Here is a 19,373-nt window from a genome sequence, read left to right on the forward strand (position 1 = left end):
GTGAGACAGAGGAGGAGCATATTCAGAGGTGGAATCTCTTAAAAGGATCAAACCCTTGAACTCAGCATCCTAGATATGTTTGTGAATAAACTTATGGCATAAATCCTTAACGCCTCTTCTCTGGAATATGAAAGTGAAACTAAAGTCGCTCAGTCGTGTCCAGCTGTTTGCGGCCCTGTGGACTGCCGCCCGCCAGGCTCCTCTGTCCATGGGATTCTCCAGGCAAGAGTACTGGAGTGGGGTGCCAGTTCCTTCTCCAGGAGATCCTCCTAACCCAGGGATTGAACCTGTGTCTCCCGCATTGCGGGTAGACTCTTTACTGTCTGAGCTACCAGGGATGATAATTGAGCATGTGCTTATTACATTTTATTTGGGTAATATTACGTTATTACTTTCTTAATTAAATATGTGATTTAAAAGGAAAAAAAATTCTCTTACAATGTAGCATTTTATCCATATACCAGGGTTCATTACTTGAGGATATACTTTTTCAGCTGTGTCATTAGCATAAAATGCACTGCCGTTCGGAAAACTTGTTTTCTCTCTGGAGAATGTGTAGGAAACAGAAGATTCTTCCACTGACCCAGGGGGGAAGTAGGTGGTGAGGAGGGATGTTTTTAGTATTTAGAAGGTTAATACGACATTGTACAGCAGTGATGCTCCAATAAACTCCTTTTCTTGGTATTTATTTATTTTGGTTGTGAGGAGTCTTGGTTGCTGTGCACAGGCTTTCTCTAGTTGCGAGGAGCGGGGGCTGCTCTCTAGCTGTGATGCACAGCTTCTCATTGCCGTGGCTCCCCCTGTTGCAGAGCATGGGCTCTAAGGCAGCGGGCTCAGCAGTTGCAGCCCTTGGGCTCCAGAGTGCTGGCTCAGTAGCTGTGGTGCACGGACTTGGTTGCCGTGTGGCGTATGGGATCTTCCTGGACTAGGGATTGAACCAGTGTCCCTTGCATTGCAGGGCAGATTCTTAACCACTGGAACACCAGGGAAGTCCAAAAGCTTTTTTTAAGAGAGAAACACTTAGAAGATAAAGCAGATGGAGCTTGATATCAGAATATAGTTTGTAGGGAAAACTGTAAGGGTGAGAGATGATGCCTAGGTCTCTGGCTGAGGATTGAATAGGAAGTGCTGTTCCTCACCAGGATGGGGAAAAAGGAAGAAGTGACACATTGGCAGGGGGGGTAACAAATTTTAAACAGAAATCCCTACAGAAGCATAAATCTGGTTGTTGGAAGACTGATTGCTTCTACTCAATCTTGTAGTTGCCTGGTGTCTAACGAAGAATAAGGTTTTATTGTTTAATAGCAGGAACTATCACTGCCTTAGGAACCAAAATTTTTAAGTGCTTTTGTCCACATATTCTCTCCCTGTAGGCAGATCTATGTAAATGACACAACTGTAGTCAGGAGATTGTTTGATGGAGGGGAACCAGGGGCGGCTGGTTGAGGCATCTCAGTGGCTACTTTGTCAAGGTGTGACATCTGTATATAGGGATTTCTGTGTCCAGAATACAGAAACTCAGGGCTGACCTCAAAATCACGTCTTGAAACTTTGTGCTGAAATGCTGAGTGCCAAGGATGCCAAGGTGGGTTTGCTGCCATGGGGGCAGCTGTCATGTGAGCGGGTACCCCGTGTGAATGATGAGGAGGGCGTCTGGGCTAAACAGAAGGGTGCTCTATGAACGGTCGTGTCTGCCATGGGTGCAGAACAGGATGAGGCTCTGTTCAGCGGGCGTTCATCAGGCCGGGTTCAGCACTTTACATATTCATTATAGAACTGGTCCACAAGTTTTTAACAGAAACATTATGAAGAAAGGAAGAGAGAGGAAGGAAGTAAAAATTTATCAGTAACCACACACAAAATTGAGAGACAGGCTTTCTTTACCTGTTTTCATTCTGGCATTCTGAACTCGTGTAAAGAGGCAAAAGGAAAATGTAAAAGGCAGCTTTCCTGGTTGACATATCAGCTTTGCAGGGGCTAGTTTGATCAGGGTAGTCTGACATACTAAATTAGCGCTTGTTTTGCCATTGCCATTTCTCTTTATGTTTCGAAAGACTCTCCACTAGCTGATTTCTCTGGCCTTAAAAAAGAATAATCCCCTTTTCTTGCTGAGATTCCTTCTTTTATCTTCCAACTTAAAATTTTGGATCAAACATGCAATTAAACTTTACATAGATAAAAATTGTAAGTTTTTCAATGTGAGAATGGTTTTCTGTATAAAATGAAAGCAGGATTGTAATGATTTATTTTAGCTCATGAATACTTGTATGTGATATATAGTTTCGTTTTACTAAATTTACACTTACTTTTGAATTACATGCCATTTTCCCACATTGAGAAAAAAGATAAACCTACAGAGATGGAAAATCTCTAAATGGTGATGGTTGGGCTGGATTTCAGAGTATTGGTGAAGAAGTAACATTGAAGCCTGAGGCTGGTTCCCTAACTTTTCATGGGCAGTGGCCCAGGTCAACCTTTAAACAGAAGACGCTGCTCCTCTTTTCAGATACTTTTGTGTCTCATCTGTTACTGAATTGTTCACATACCTTTGGGAATCTTTGTGTTCTCCGTTAATTAAGACTTCAAAACATTCTGATACTAGTTAAAAATAATATTTGCATTAATATGTTTTCCTCAAGAATTCCCCTCTACTATTTTGGTTATTTTGTTTTTAGCATTTAAGGCTTGTATCATCTATTTAAAATGAGACCATTATATTACATATGTGAAAAAAAGTTAATTCTTTTTGAATTAGAAGATACTTTAGAGAAAATCTTAACATGTAATCCTTTTATCTTTTATACCAGAAAGTTGGGACTAAAAGAATTGGGTGACTTCTGAGTTTCCTGAGAGAAATATTGTGATTTTTTTTCAATATATAATTTTGGAACTTGAAATTAATGAACATTTGGATCAGTTTAACCAATTGAAAAATTATACAGTTGTTATGTTTACTTGCTAAAAATTAAGCCGAAGGCTACATGAATAATGAACACATCATTTTAACTAATAATCCTTCATTTAAGTAGACATTGAAAAGGGTATCTATTTAAACTAATTATTTTAAATTCGTTCTGCCATTAAGAAAAAAAATTCCTGTGGAATATTTCTTTGAGCTGACAAAACTCTAGCTTTATTTTTGTAGTTTCGTTAATTGAGTAAATGATCATATAACTGAATATAATTTAGTCAGCTCTGCAAATTTTGTAGAAATTTTTCTTGGAGGGCTGAAATACATAATTGGAAAGAGGAGGAAAACAGTTTTACTTCTTTATGTGAATATATTATCTTGTGATACCGTTATTTCTTCCAGAATGAGACATTAAAAATTAGTTAATGGACTTTTGTAAGCAAGGAGTACCTTAGAATTCACCTGGTTCAACAACTTCCCTTTAGAGACAATGATGCTGAGAAGCAAAGAGCAGGAAATTCCCTGATGGTCCGGTGGTTAGGACTCTGCATTTTCACTGCTGGGGGCGTGGGTTTGATCCCTGATCAGGGAAGTAAGGTCTCACAAGCCGCTCTATGCAGGGTGACATGTGACCAGAAGGAAACTCAGATCTTTAGTTTCTTTGTCCAGTACGTTTCACTCCGCACACATTATGAATAGCATCACACAAGATGCTATTAAAAAGAAAGGGCTGTGGGGAGAACGCTGAATCTGCTAAGTTGAAGAGTCACTCAATGGACTTATAGCATTTGTGCTTCATAGAAAATGCTTCTACGGTGGGAATAATTCCATTGATAAACCTGATTTTTTTTCTTTTTAGGTGAGAGTTACGTGTGCGCGTCAAATGAACCATTTCGTAAAGTGGACTACACCAAAAACGTTAATCCGAACTGGTCCGTGAATATCAAGGGTGGGGCCACCCGCTCGGCCCCTCCCTCCTCAGTGAAGAGCGAAGTAAAGGAAAGTAAAGATTTCATCAAGCCCAAATTAGTGACTGTGATTCGAAGTGGAGTGAAGCCTAGAAAAGCTGTGCGGATCCTCCTGAATAAGAAGACTGCTCACTCCTTCGAACAGGTCTTAACAGACATCACCGAAGCTATTAAGCTGGACTCGGGAGTGGTGAAGAGGCTCTGCACGCTGGACGGGAAGCAGGTAGGATGTTTCTAGCCCCACACGCTCTAGTTTGCTTTTAAACCCTTTCTGTACCACGGGAGTTACCTAGTTAACAATATGAATGTCATAGCTCACTAGAAATGATTCTCCTAGTTGTACTTGTGAGGAGTGTGTGCGTGTGGGTCTTTGTCATGAAAAATGATAAAGCAAGTGGCTTCCTTGTCTCTTTACCCAAGTATCTCAAAAGAGATGTAGAGAAATCTATCATAAACTTTTTGAAGTATAGTGTTACTGTTTTTTAGCAAAGTGATTCAGTTATACATATATATGTGTACACATTCTTTTTTAAATATTCTCTTCTGTTATGGTTTAATCATAGGATATTGAATATAGTTCTCTGTGCTATTCAGTAGGGCCTTTTTGTTTATCCATTCTGTATATAAAAGCTTTCATCTGCTAGCCTCAACCTCCCACTCTATGCCTCCCCCAGTCCCCTCCCCTTGGCAACCACGAGTCTCTTCTCTCGGAGAAGGAGATGGCACCCCACTCCAGTACACATGCCTGGAAAATCCCATGGATGGAGGAGCCTGGTGGACTGCGGTCCATGGGGTCGCTAAGAGTTGGACACGACTCAGCGACTTCGCTTTCACTTTTCACTTTCCTGCATTGGAGAAGGAAATGGCAACCCACTCCAGCGTTCTTGCCTGGAGAATCCCAGGGAGGGGGGAGCCGTCTGTGGGGTCGCGCAGCGTCGGACACGACTGAGCGACTTAGCAGCAGCAGCAGCAGCAGCCTGTTCTCTGTGTCCGTGTTTCTGTTTCATAGGTTCATTTGTGCCGTATTTTAGATTCCAAAAAGAAGTGATATCATCCGGTATTTGCCTCCATTTTTCTGACTTCACTTTAGTATGATGATCTCTAGTTGCATCCATATTGCTGCACATGGCGTTGCTCCCTCCTTTGTGCGGCTCCGTAATCCTCCCCTGTCTATGTGTAGCACATCTCTGTGCAGTTCCTCTGTTGCTGGACATTTAGGGTGTCTCGGCTGCTGTGAGCATGGGGTGCGTGTACCTTTTGGAATCATAGTTTTCTCTGGATATATGCCCGGGAGTGGGATTGCTGGATCATATGATAATTCTGTTTGTAGTTTTCTGAGGAACTTCCATACTGTTTTCCATGGTAGTTGTACCAACCTAGAGGGAAATGTGAACTTCTGAGGGAAAAATTTAAGTTGAAAAGGCTGCTACATGAAATATTCCCTATTTAAGAATAAAAACATCTATTGACCACTAGAGTCATTATGAGTTTGAGTAAATCACAGAAGTAAAAATAAAAGATATTTAATGCTTTTAGGAAACTCTTTCCTGTCTGATACTACTGCTACTGCTAAGTCGCTTCAGTCGTGTCCGACTCTGTGTGACCCCATAGACATCAGCCCACCAGGCTCTTCTGCCCCTGCAATTCACCAGGCAAGAACACTGGAGTGGGTTGCCATTTCCTTCTCCAATGCATGAAAGTGAAAAAGTGAAATATTTATGTATAATATAGAAAATGTGTTTCAAAAATGTACTTTCATAGGAATGACCATGTGAGTTTCATAGGGAACACTGGAGGTAATTAAGCAGCATTTCTGAAAAATGTACACAAATTATACAGGAATATACAGGCCAAATTATAGTAACAATATACCAGGGAACCTAATATGCTAAAAAAAAAAAGTTGAGCATATAGCAAGAATGCATGAATAGCAGATATACAAATATTGAGTTTCACCACAATCAGATTATCATTTCTAAAAAGAAACATGAGACTTCCAAAGTGTATTTTTTCCTAATTTCAGTAGTTGTTTAGGTTTACATTGTATTAAACATTGTAGTTTCCAGCATTCGATTTGTTACTTTATTCCACTTTATTTCTTCCCTCAAACATACTTAATTTATTTTGAAGTGTTTGGCTTGTGTAGTGCTGAGAATGAATAATAAACACTGGAGCAATATCTTCTGCAAAAACACAATTAGTTTCTAATTTTCTAAGACCAGATCTAGTTACTGGGTTGTTATCTTAAACATAAACCAAATTTTATACAGTAGATTCTGAAAGTTCTAGTACATGATAGTGAGTTTACAATGACTTTATTGATTAAAATTAATAGTGAGAAGGCATAACATTTCATAGAAGCCTGTCCCCAAATAGGTTCATGATATGAATGGAAATAGATACTTTACATTTTAACTTACTAGCACAGCACAACACAAAACACCTTAAGATTCATCTTGCAAGTAAGTGAAAAAAAAAAATTAGACCACAGGACAGAAAGATTTGGTAAATCAAATAGCTGATTGTTGGTGGACGCATAGAAGACAAGAAGTGGGAAGACAGATGTTTAAGATACCTAACTTTTACCTAAGGAAAAAGGAAGATCAAAGGTGCAGCAAATCAGAAAACATAGAGTATAAACTGGAATTCAGCAAAGATTTTAAAAGCAGAAACCGATTTGGAAATCTCCAAATGAACGTTGTTCAGGGAAAATGTAAATAAACTATAGAAGTTGAACATCTAATTGAAATAGAAATCACTGAAACTTTAGTATTCAGAAAATTGTCTTCGGAAAAAACTCCAGGTAGAAATATTTATATTTAAAAATGTTTAAAGCACAAGCAACACAAATCACCAACATATTAAAGACTATTGTTATGAGTAGACTTATGACAGAAATTAAAGGGTGGCTTACTATTAAGAAACCCTTTCATACATGAGATCTAGAGGAAAAAGCATAGTACACACATTCCCAAACGCTATCACAAAATACACTGTATTTTGGCACTGACAAAATACAGATCTATATTCTGTTAAAGATCTAGTAGTAAAATGGGGGATGAGTTCTTTAATACACTAAGAAAAGAAAAATTCTTACCTGAAACAAAAGTGCATGTCAGTTCAATTCAGTTCAGTCGCTCAGTCGTGTCTGACTCTTTGCGACCCCATGAACCGCAGCATACCAGGCCTCCCTGTCCATCACCAACTCCCGGAGTTTACACAAACTCATGTCCATTGAGTCGGTGATGCCATCCAACCATCTCACCCTCTGTCGTCTCCTTCTCCTCCAGCCTTCAATCTTTCCCAACATCAGGGTCTTTTCAAATGAGTCAGCTCTTCACATCAGGTGGCCAAAGTATTGGAGTTTCAGCTTCAACGTCAGTCCTTCCAATGAACACCCACAACTGATTTCCTTTGGGATGGACTGGTTGGATCTCCTTTCAGTCCAAGAGACTATCAAGAGTCTTCTCCAACACCACAGTTCAAAAGCATCAATTCTTCTATGCTCAGCTTTCTTTATAGTCCAACTCTCACATTGATACATGACTACTGGAAAAACCATAGCCTTGACTAGATGAACCTTTGTTAACAAAGTAATGTCTCTGCTTTTGAATATGCTGTCTAGGTTGGTCATAACTTTCCTTCCAAGGAGTAAGCATCTTTTAATTTCATGGCTGCAGTCACCATCTGCAGTGATTTTGGAGCCCCCAAAAATAAAGTCAGCCACTGTTTCCACTGTTTCCCCATCTATTTCCCATGAAGTGATGGGACTGGATGCCATGATCTTTGTTTTCTGAATGTTGAGCTTTAAGCCAACTTTTTCACTCTCCTCTTTCACTTTCATCAAGAGGCTCTTTAGTTCCTCTTCACTTTCTGCCATAAGGGTGGTGTCATCTGCATATCTGAGGTTATTGATATTTCTCCAGGCAATCTTGATTCCAGCTTGTGCTTCATCCAGCCCAGTGTTTCTCATGATGTATTCTGCATATAAGTTAAATAAGCAGGGTGACAATAGACAGCCTTGACGTACTCCTTTTCCTATTTGGAACCAGTCTGTTGTTCCATGTCCAGTTCTAACTGTTGCTTCCTGACCTGCATACAGATTTCTCAATTGGCAGGTCAGGTGGTCTGGTATTCCCATCTCTTTCAGAATTTTTCAGAGATTGCTGTGATCCACACAGTCAAAGGCTTTGGCATAGTCAATAAAGCAGAAGTAGGTATTTTTTCTGAAACTATCTTGCTTTTTCAGTGATCCAACGGATGTTGGCAATTTGATCTCTGGTTCCTCTGCCTTTTTTAAAACTACCTTGACCATCTAGAAGTTCACAGTTCACGTATTGCTGAAGCCTGGCTTGGAGAATTTTGAGCATTACTTTACTAGCATGTGAGATGAGTGCAATTGTGTGGTAGTTTGAGCATTCTTTGGCATTTCCTTTCTTAGGGATTGGAATGAAAACTAACCTTTTCCAGTCCTGTGGCCACTGCTGAGTTTTCAAAATTTGCTGGCGTATTGAGTTCAGCACTTTCATAGCATTATCTTTAGGATTTGAAATAGCTCAACTGCAGATGGTGACTGCAGTTGTGAAATCAAAAGGTGCTTACTCCTTGGAAGAAAAGTTATGACCAGCCCAGACAGCATATTAAAAAGCTGAGACATTACTTTGCCAACAAAGGTCTGTCTAGTCAAGGCTATGGTCTTTCCAGTAGTCATGTTTGGATGTGAGAGTTGGACTGTGAAGAAAGCTGAGCACAGAAGAATTGATGCTTTTGAACTGTGGTGCTGGAGAAGACTCTTGAGAGTCCCTTGGACTGCAAGGAGATCCAACCAGTCCATCTTAAAGGAGACCAGTCCTGGGTGTTCATTGGAAGGACTGATGCTGAGGCTGAAACTCCAACACTTTGGCCACCTGATGTGAAGAGCTGACTCATTTGAAAAGACCCTGATGCTGGTAAAGATTGAGGGCGAGAGGAAAAGGGGACAATGGAGGATGAGATGGTTGGATGGCATGACCAACTCAGTGGACATGAGTTTGAGTGAACTCTGGGAGTTGGTGATGGAGAGGGAAGCCTGGCGTGCTGCAGTCCATGGGGTCGCAAATAGTTGGATACGACTGAATAACTGAACTGAAACTATGGTGGAGATAATGAAGATAATTGTGACCTCCCTCAAAAGATCCCATGTATGTACTGCTACAGTCTGTGCTCCCAACCCTGCAGCAGGCGCCCCCGACCCAAGCCTTCACTGGAGATTTCCTGGACACCCACAGGTAAGTCTCCTGTGTGGTCACTGTTCCTTTCTCCTGGGTCCTGGTGCACAAGGTTCTGTGGTGCCCTCCAAGAGTGTATTTCCCAGTCCTATGTGAGTTCTGACAGCTCTACGGTGGGGTTAATGGCGACCTCCTCCAAGAGGAGTTACGCCATACCCACACCCAAAGCCCCTGTCCCTGTGGCAGACCACTGCCGACCCGCACCTCTGCAGGAGACGCTCACAATTCTGTCTCGGTCTCTATGGGGTCCCTGGGTCCTGGTGCATGCAAGGTTTGTTTGAGCCCTTTAAGCGTCCCTGGTGGGAATGGGGTTTGACTCTGAACACGAATTTGCCTCTCCCACAGTCTTGCTGCGGCTTCTCCTTTGCCCTTGGACGTGGGGTATCTCCTCACAGCCACTCCAGTGCCTACCGTCTTACTGGGGTTTCTCTGACCTTGGATGTGGGGTATCTCCACACAGCCGGTCCGGTGAAGCGCAGCAGCCGCTCCAGACCTTGAATGTGGGATATCTCAAAAGCCCATGTGTTGGAAAACAAAGGAGTTACAGGAAGTGCTTCTATGACAATCAGGTGCCTGGTAAGGATGCCAGGTGGCACCTGGTACTATCACATTGATTGTTGTTGTTGTCCCGCCACTCAGTCATGTCCGACTCTTTGTGACTCCACGGGCTGGAGCACGCCAGGCTTCCCTGTCCATCTCCTGGAGCTTGCTCAAACTCATGTCCATTGAGTCGGTGATGCCATCAAACCATCTCATCCTCTGTCATCCCCTTCTTATACTGCCTTCAATCTTTCCCAGCGTCAGGGTCTTTTCTGAGTCAGTTCTTCGCATCAGGTGGCCAAAGTATGGAGCTTCAGATCAGTCCTTCCAAAGAATAATCAGGATTGATTTCCTTTAGGATTGACTGGTTTGATGTTCTTGCAGTCCAAGGGACTCTCAAGAGTCTTATACAGCACTACAGTTTAAAAGCATGAGTTCTTTGGCGCTCAGCCTTCTTTATGGTTCAACTCTCATCAACTCTCCTGATTTTTTGTATTGATTAAATGCAGTTTCCTTAAGAATGTAAATGAGATTGTTTTGGAGTGAGGAGAGCAATACCTGACAAAGTGATTTTAAATGTTAATCTTAAAAAATAAGCAGGAAAATTTTGGAAATAATGATTCATTGGCTGTCATGCTGCCAGATATCAAATCCACATCCTCATAACCATACCAAAAATAAGCTCCAGGTGTCTTAAACATATAGATGTCAAAATGAGACAAAAGAACAAAAGGATGATATGTCAGTAGTTGGAATGGGAAAGGATTTTCTAAGTATGAAAGTAGTGGAAAAATTAATTATGAAGGGAAGGTTGATTGGTTAGGCATAACAGTTTTAAATTTCTAAATGTCAAGCAAGGATTATGTATATTTATATTGAGTCATAGTAGTTTAATATGAAAAAATAACATTACAATGGAAAAGTAGATAAAGGGCCAAATAGACAATTTGAGAAGATAGGATTATAAATTGTAAGCATAAAAAAGTTCAGTGTCACTAATGAAAATGTAAATTAAGACAATGAGATATTATTATTAATATTTAAAGTTGATAGGTTTTTGTAAAAAAGAAAATGTTATTGTTTAATGTGCAGTGAATTGGCGTTTCCAAAGAGTGGAAGTGTAGTCCGTCTCATTAGCTTTACGGAAAGCAATTTTTTTTGTATAACTTGAAAATGTTAACTTCTAGGAATTTATCCTAAATAACTGAAGATACAAACATAATTGTGCATAAAAATTTTCTAGCAATCAGATCAAAAGATTGGAAATAATTTAAAATCTCTAAAGTAAAAAGCAGTTAAATGGTATTACCGTAAGATTTATGTGTAGTAGGTATTGAAAATTGTGGTGAATTGTGGGGAATATTTAAAGACAAAGAAAATGTTAAGTGGAAAAGGCAAGGAAAGAACACTGTAGTGTGTTTTCAATTTTGTGTTAAGTAAGAAAAGTGATGGTATAGTTACCATCAGAAATCCAGCATTTGCTGTTTTGATTTCCACTTCTTTCTCATGTCTGCTTAGAAGCAGAAACTCAAGCACTGAGAAAGAAAATAAGACTGATTTCAATCAGATCATAGAAATTAAAACACTGAGTTAATCAGTGAAATTTTGGCATGTGGTTATAGAATGTTACATATATCATTTTTGCCACCGTTCATGTCTTAAAAAGATTAAACCATTATTTCCTATGTACAAAGAAAAGAGAGATTTTTAAACTTTGAAATAAAATGATGATTTGGAAAAATAATAGATTTCATTTTTGATAGACCCAGCTTTGGATATTATATTTTCAGATTGCCAGGTACCCTTAAAAACTAGTTTTCTGGGCATGGATTCAACATTTTTGTACTGTAGGTGGACTTACTATTTAAAACATCAAGTCTGTCTTTTTGTTGGTTTATAAGTGTGAAGAGATTAAATCTTGCTTTGAAATAGCCTGAGATTTGTCTTGTGCTTAAGATTAAAGCAAACCTTTAAGTGGTCAATGTTCATTTTATTTTTCCCCATAAAATGAATTTTTCCAAACTATCTGCTCTCTAAAAACTCTCAAAAAAAGAACAGCTTTGCTTAGGTGATGAGAAAGGAACTAAGATGTGTTCATGAATTGTCTCTGCACAAAATTTTAGACTATCTGCCTTGACTTCAATGTTCTTTTTCTTGGTTACTTCCTACTCATATTTTGTTCTCACTTTAATTAGTCTGGTCTTTGACACAAGGATAGAGGTTAAACAATTTGTAGGCAATTAATCAGTTCATCATGAACAGTGTAGTGATCCCATTCTGACCCTTGTGCTAGAGTTTTAAAGGGCCCTTGTTATCTTTTATGGTTTGAGAGCTTTTCTTGATTGAAGAGGTACTGGTGTGTCATATGCCTGTAAGCATTTATGTGGTGAAAACCATGTCTGTGAAGTCTTTCCTTTCCTCTAAACCGGTGATCCCATCTTCCTAGTAGTAGTACCTCCATTTACAAGGTCTGACTTGGTTAGTCTGATGCATTTTATGTCTCTACAAAATCACTTAAGATAAAATCACAGTTTAGGATTTTGTCCATGAGAATTCTTGGGTTTTCTCTAGCATTAAGCTATCGTGCTCAGCTGGGTACACTTTTGCCTTTTGAGGACTTTGCAACGTCTGTGAGTCATGCTTTGGTGATCCTGACTGGCATTTAATGGGTAGGTGCCAGAGGAAACTGCTGACCTTCCTGCAACGCACAGGACGGCCACAGAAGAATTCTTTGGGGGCCAAAATGTCAATAATGCTGAGATTCAGAAATCTTGGTGTAAAGTAAGTGAAATGCTTCAAAGGGAAATGATGCTTATTAAAATATCAGCTTTGTTATCGTTTAGGCCACATGCTCCAGGTTCGGTGTATTTCAGACCTCTTAGATGTTCTCATAACCTTTCTATCCACTTTTTCCCTGAGGCAGGTGGGTTTGAACGTCACGGTCTGTAGTCTTTATTCTCCTGGATTTCAGACTGTTGGTCTGACGTACTGTTGGGTGGTATAGTTTCACACGGAATTAAATAAAAGATGTCCCGAGTCATTTTACCTGTATTTAAAGAGAAGCCTAAGACATCAGGATTTAATTTTGTAAAATCTCAAGTATTTAAGACTTAAAAGTGATGTCATAAAAAAAAGTGATGTCCTAATTATCAATTTTTTAAAAGTATGCAACCTAGGTGTTTGGAGATGGGGTGACTAGAAAAAAGCATTTGTATAAATAGAAATCGTCACTGTTCCACTAAGTAGTTTTTTTAAACTTCAAATTAATTTAGATTAAATGCTTGACTTTTATTTTTGTTCTTAAAAACAAAATCTTCTTGAACTTTTAAATTGTTTAGGAAGAGAAGGTTTACTTTTTAAATTTTCTGAAAATCAGAGTGCCTTTCTTAGAATAAACTGCAGCAGGGGCAAGTTCTTTTTTAAAAATGTCTTTATTTTGTTAAGAGACTGAAAGGTCCAAATATAGCTTTTGTCCACATGTGTAAAAAATTCTAGCTTTTAGCTTTCATAGAAACAGCAGAGTTTTAACGTAAAAGAAACATATTTAGTGGAACTTTGGAACATGTTGATTCTTGTCATGGGCAGAGGCAAAACAGACTCAGAAATTGCTTGCAGTTGACGCTTTGGGGGTAAAATGCTTCCAGACTTTGGGACCAGTGCCAGCCTCAGGATGCCCGTGTGCCATGGGGCCTCCATGGGGAGCAATGGCAACCCCTTGGAGGGCATCCGTCTTATCAGCCATCTTAGAGTTTATGAAGGTTTCCATCCTCACTTTTTAAAAAGTTTTTTTCATGGGTACTGTACTATGAATAATACTTTTGTGTCTTTTCTTTTTCCAGCATCACATTTTTCTAGTGAAGATTCATTTCTTTGTAATGACCCAACCATATTTATTTAAAGCAATCTCGTCTCTAAAATTGCTGCAGAAAAATCAAATGGTTGAATATAAATGTTTTCTATAATTCATCTAATCCTGATAGTTTTCTCCCTTGAGGTCAACGAGGACAGCTCGGTTTTAATTCTCACACTGCTCCTAGCGCCCGCATTTCCTTTTGTAGATACTAGAAATCCAGACAACAGTGTTTTGTCCTCCTAGATAAATTCACACCTCTGAAGTATGAATAGCTAGTCTATCTCAAGTCGTGGAAAATGTTTCCCAATCAGGAATCAATAGACTGTGTGTAACCAGGGGTTTTATTCAGTACAGCTGGGGTCCAGGTATAGAGAATGTTCGTTTGTTTTTCGATTCTTCATCTAAGCAGAAATATCTCTTATTTTAAGAAGGAGGGGAAAGCTTCATCTTTGTTTTTCATGTAACAAATCCTGTTTCTCAAAGAGTGATCTGAAAGGTGGGAAGAAAGAGGGAGTATTTAGATATCACTCTTCAAAGTTTGTGTTTTGCTATTCTGATATCCACAGTATAAGCAGTTTCCCCTGACCTTAAATAATAGTTTCTTCCTTTTATGGGACACTGTAGGAAAACACTGAAATTTGGTTAGTAATGACTGCGGTTGCAAATTAGGAGAAGAGATACTTAACAACAATTTTAGTTCTCAGTGAATTACGCAATGTAAAGTGTAGGTGAAATAAAAATGACATCACTGAAAAATCTTGTTTCCTTATTTATTCCTTTGATGTCCAAGTTAGAGTAATACATAGAACATAAAGACTGTGTCAAATTAGTCTCACTTTTGTTATAATGTATTTTTCAGTGATTATCATAATTATTAAAATATATACTTTGTCACATACATATTGTGCAGTGCTTAGAGTAATAGCTTAACTAGCTAATAGATATAGCTAGCTGCTTACAATGTCAGGCATTAACGTTATTCTTTGCATTAGTCTTCTCCACTAGTCCGCACAGCAGCCTTGAGAGTTAGGTATTACAGTTTTTACTTAGCAGTGGGCGAGCTGAAGTAAAGAGAAATCAAGTAACTTGCTCAGAATCATGCTGCAGGCCGCAGAACTGGGGTTCATACCCAGAGAGTCTGGTCCTGGATTCCATACGTTTCACAGCTATACTGTACGCCCTCTGTGGCCAGGCTTTGGGAAAGGCTTCAGTGATATTATTAATAATAATGAGGGACAGGACAAATAACTAATAAGTTAAGCAGCTTATGTCAAAAAAATTTTTTTAGCATGATGCAATTTTACCTGGGGTTTCTCTAAAATCTGTGTAATATTAGGTGCTGTGGTTAAATTATACTTTGAGTCAGTCAGTTCACTTGCTCAGTCATATCTGACTCTTTGCGACCCTGTGGTCTGCAGCACACCAGGCCTCCCTGTCCATCACCAACTCCCAGAGCTTGCTCAAACTCATATCCATTGAATTGGTGATGCCATCCAACCATCTCATCCTCTGTTGTCCCCTTCTCTTGCCTTCAGTCTTTCCCAGCATCAGGGTCTTTTCCAATGAGTCAGTTCTTCACATAAGGTGGCCAAAATATTGGAGTTTCACCTTCAGCATCAGTCCTACCAATGAATATTCAGGACTGGTTTCCTTTAGGATGGACTGGTTTGATTTCCTTGCAGTCCAAGGGACTCTCAAGAGTCTTCTCCAATACCACAGTTCAAAATCATATATTCTTTGGTGCTCAGCTTTCTTTATGGTCCAACTCTCACATCCATATGTGACTACTGGAAAAACCATAGCTTTGACTAGATGGACCTTTGCTGGCAAAGTACTATCTCTGCTTTTTAATATGCTGTCTAGGTTGGTCATAGCTTTTCTTTCAAGGAGCAAGCATATTTTTAATTTCATGGCTGCAGTCACCATCTGCAGTGATTTTGGAGCCGAAGAAAATAAAGTCTGTCACTATTTCCATTGTTATATTTTTAGTAGGATCTGAAAATGGAAAAAAATAGGTGAAGGAGTGATTATATGCTTGACAAAAAGATGCCTCAGTGTTATTTTATAGATTTAAAAAAAAATGTGACATTGCAGAAATTTAGAAAATACAGGGAAGGCTAAATGTATAATCTTTCCACTTTAGCACTTTTTTTTCATAATCAAGTGTTTCTATCAATATTTTCATTTACACGTTTCATTTAAGAGAAAACTATTCAGGTAAAATCAGTATATTTCTACTGGAAAATACAAAGATTCAGGGAAATGCAAAGAATGAAAGGTTTTTTCCATGTCTGCCCTGCTTCCCCAGTCTCACTCTACTACTTAAAAGGAACCATCTAATAATAGTTTTGTTAATGCAATTTATTTTTATTTTTACTTTTCATGGTACAGAAAGGCTTTAATATAAATTTACATATACTATATTGCATCTAGTGGTTAGGAACACAGTGGTAATTTTCAGACATAAAAGCAATAATGGTGAATATTTATTGAGTACTTACCATACTACACTTGATACATGTTATCTCACTTAATCCTTACAAAAATCATTGAGGTAGATGCTATTTTATTACTTTTCTATCCCTGTAAAGCAGAGACATTACTTTGCCATCAAAGGCCCATATAATCAAAGCTATGGTTTTTTCAGTAGTCATGTATGGATGTGAGAGTTGGACCATAAAGAAAGCTGAGCGCCAAAGAATAGATGATTTTGAACTGTGGTGTTGGAGAAGACTCTTGAGAGTCCCTTGGACTGCAAGGAGATCCAACCAGTCCATCCTAAAGGAAGTCAGTCCTGAGTACACATTAAACTGATGCTGAAGTTGAAACTCCAATACTTTGGCCCCCTGATATGAAGAACTGAGTCATTGGAAAAGACCCTGATGCTGGGAAAGAGTGAAGGCAGAAGGAGAAGGGGATGACAGAGGATGAGATGATGGGATGGCATCACCAACTCTATGGACATGAGTTTGAGCGAGCTCTGGGAGTTGGTGATGGACAGGGAAGTCTGGCGTGCTCCAGTCCATGGTGTTGCAGAGTTGGGCATGATTGAGCAACAGAACTAAACTGAATGGATGAGAACTGTCTAAAAGAGGTGATGTAACTTAACCAGGGTTGCAAAGGTCATTTAAATGCATATGTACACACAGGGTTTACATAACATGGATTTTACATGTAATCATGTATCCTGCTTTTCTCATTTGTTAATCATACTCTTCCATGTAATATAATCAGCATATTGCATACTTAATGACTGAACCTAATGGTCAGTTGTCTCAATAGACTGTCATTTCTCAAACCTATTGTTGGACATTTGGGTTTCCAGCTTCTCTCTCTCTCTCTTTTTAATCCTGTGATCCTGTCAGTACATAGAGATTTTAACATTACTAGATCAGTTGATCAATTAGATCAATTCCTTTCTTTAGGATGCATTCCTAGAGGCATATTCCAAGAAGAGATTTTTAGGTATTTGGGGATACTAGGGATACAGTCAAAGCTGTCGACACAAAGTTGTCTAGTTGGCAACAATCCTGGTATGTGCCCCAGTGTTTCTGAAGCTAGGAGAGACTTAAGAGTGGATTAGACAGGACAGCCAGGCGAAGTGGTCATACTTGATTTCTTGCATGGAAAAATGTACTTTATGCAAAATACCTGTTGTGTAAATCGAAGCCCATATGCATTCCTCTTACCACCTTTGCTGCTTGCTGTTCTAGAGAGTAGTTTAAGGAGAAAAACCAGTTGACCTGTGTTTATCAGTTGTATACTCAAGGCAAGGGCCAACCAACCAGTGTTGAAGATGTTAAGCTTATTAGTAGGGAGAAACTCTTTATTTTTTTAAGCAAGTAGCCCACATTATGGTACTATGTCACCTTAATCTTGAACTAAAAACCTATCATTTCATTCAGTTGTCTTTTTTTTTTAAATAACCTTTGCCTAGATGCCAAAAGTCCCATGAATATATTTCTGGTATTTAGTGAAGTCAGGTAACTTTTAGCTTTATGATACTTTGACTCAGAATTGAGTCAAGGATATTACTTGGAATAGTTACTTTGTAAAGTTTATTGCTTTTAGTCATAGCTAACTCTTGGATTTGTTTTGTTTTTGTATGCTATCATGAGTGTCTACTGATCACAATTTCTACCAATATATATAATATATAATAGTACTTTACAGGTTTTACTGGATTTTATGAAAAGGTCATTTATTCATCATGCCTATGGTAATAGCAACAGCTAAGTCACTTCAGTCGTGTCCGACTCTGTGCGACCCCATAGACGGCAGCCCACCAGGCTCCCCCGTCCCTGGGATTTTCCAGGCAAGAGTACTGGAGTGGGTTGCCATTGCCTTCTCCGTGGTAATAGCAAGGACAGGTGCAAAGTCAGCATGGTGTTTTAGAATTTACAGTTGAGACAGGAAATTATTTAGTATAGCTATCTAATTTTATAGATGAGAAATCTTTCAGGGCTCATAATAGCTTTTGAGGACATGATGAAATCTGTGATTTTTCTCTTCCAAGTAAAGCCTGACTCAAAATTTTATGTATGATCAGCTTGTTTGCAGTTTAAGAAACTCTTCTTTGGCCTGTTTTACTCTGATCCCTTTAGTTGGGGGAACTGTTTACTTTCAGCCTTAAAATCATTGATTTTCCTTGAGAGCAAAAGTTAAGCTTAATCATGGTCATCCACATTCTTAGAGTGCTGTCTCATAGAAGAGGAATTAATTGGATTTCAACTAAAAATTACTTTAGGAAGAAAAATAGTGCCAGAGTTTTATTCGCTTTTTTAGTAATGCTGTGCAATTTCCTGGATTTAAAAAATTAACCTCTTGCATTTTGCTTGAGTAAGGAGGAGCACCACACTTAAACAGTAAGACTAGCTTTCATGAATATTCGGTGTGTGTGTATTTTTAGAACTTTTAATTGTACCCTGATGCAGCTGCCAGACTCCCAGAAAAGTGTTGGAACGCCCGTAGTCTTTAGAGGTTTGCCTCCACAGAAGTTTAATTTTCTGGGCCTGAGGATTGTTACAAATGAAGTAACACATACCCAGAAGGAGCGTTCTGCTTTGCCATATGCATTTCAGGCTATAAGACTTGAAATAGTAAAGTTTTATTTTAAAGTTTCTTTTTTTGTTTTGTAATGGTTTATGGCAAGCTTCTCTAAATGTGAGCATAAAGACGCTTGATTATATTTTTAAATATTGCTCTTTGTTTGCCGACATGGTAAGTCATTAAATGCCATTTTAAGTGTGAGTTGTGGAAGATATCTAAATATTATATCTATGTATTGGTACTTATTAAAATGACATTAGTTACACTATTGTGTTTCTGAAGAATTAAGTTTATTAAACACCTAGTGTTTAGTATCACTTACATGTTTTTAGTGGTAAAACATGGTTACACATGCTACTGTGAAAATGCAAATTAAAAAGACAGTATTTTTAATGAAATGCAAAAGTTGTGTAAATGGAAACTTGTGAAAGCCTAGTTATGTAATCCACATTTTAATTTTTTATGTGTCTTTTCACTTAATACAGTCCAGATTTTTACATGCAGATAAAATGTATAACTCTTCTAGAAGGTTGTTAAGTGATTTTCCCTTTTAGAGCATTCCTGCCTAGGCAGCATTAGTTCATCAAGGTCTTAATCACTTCTTGAACTTCTAGGAGTTAAGAGAGTTGACATGAGTGTGATTTATGCCCTTAACTAGCTGATTATATGTACTGGAATCAGAAAATACAAATTGAAATTTGATTTAAATATATTCATTTCCTATGATGGGCTTCCTTGGTGGCTCAAATGGTAAAGAATCTGCCTGGAATGCAGGAGACCCCAGT

The 19,373-nt window shown here is 38.7% G+C and overlaps 1 protein-coding gene across 8 annotated transcripts in view; it reads left to right on the forward strand.

Moving 5' to 3' along the window:
• The window catches only part of DCLK2 (doublecortin like kinase 2), a 188,272-nt gene that overhangs the window by 20,971 nt on the left and 147,928 nt on the right, over positions 1-19,373 (forward strand). For all 8 annotated transcript variants that reach the window (XR_011467483.1, XR_011467484.1, XR_011467485.1 and 5 more), the window contains exon 2: positions 3,771-4,102. Coding sequence is in view for 5 of the 8 variants with exons in the window: in XM_070386640.1 (XP_070242741.1) it covers positions 3,771-4,102 (332 nt within the window). In the remaining 3 variants the exon portion in view is untranslated. The remainder of the gene's footprint in view (positions 1-3,770; positions 4,103-19,373) is intronic.

The sequence above is a fragment of the Bos mutus genome, chromosome 17, assembly GCF_027580195.1.
Source record: "Bos mutus isolate GX-2022 chromosome 17, NWIPB_WYAK_1.1, whole genome shotgun sequence".
Lineage (NCBI taxonomy): Eukaryota > Metazoa > Chordata > Mammalia > Artiodactyla > Bovidae > Bos > Bos mutus.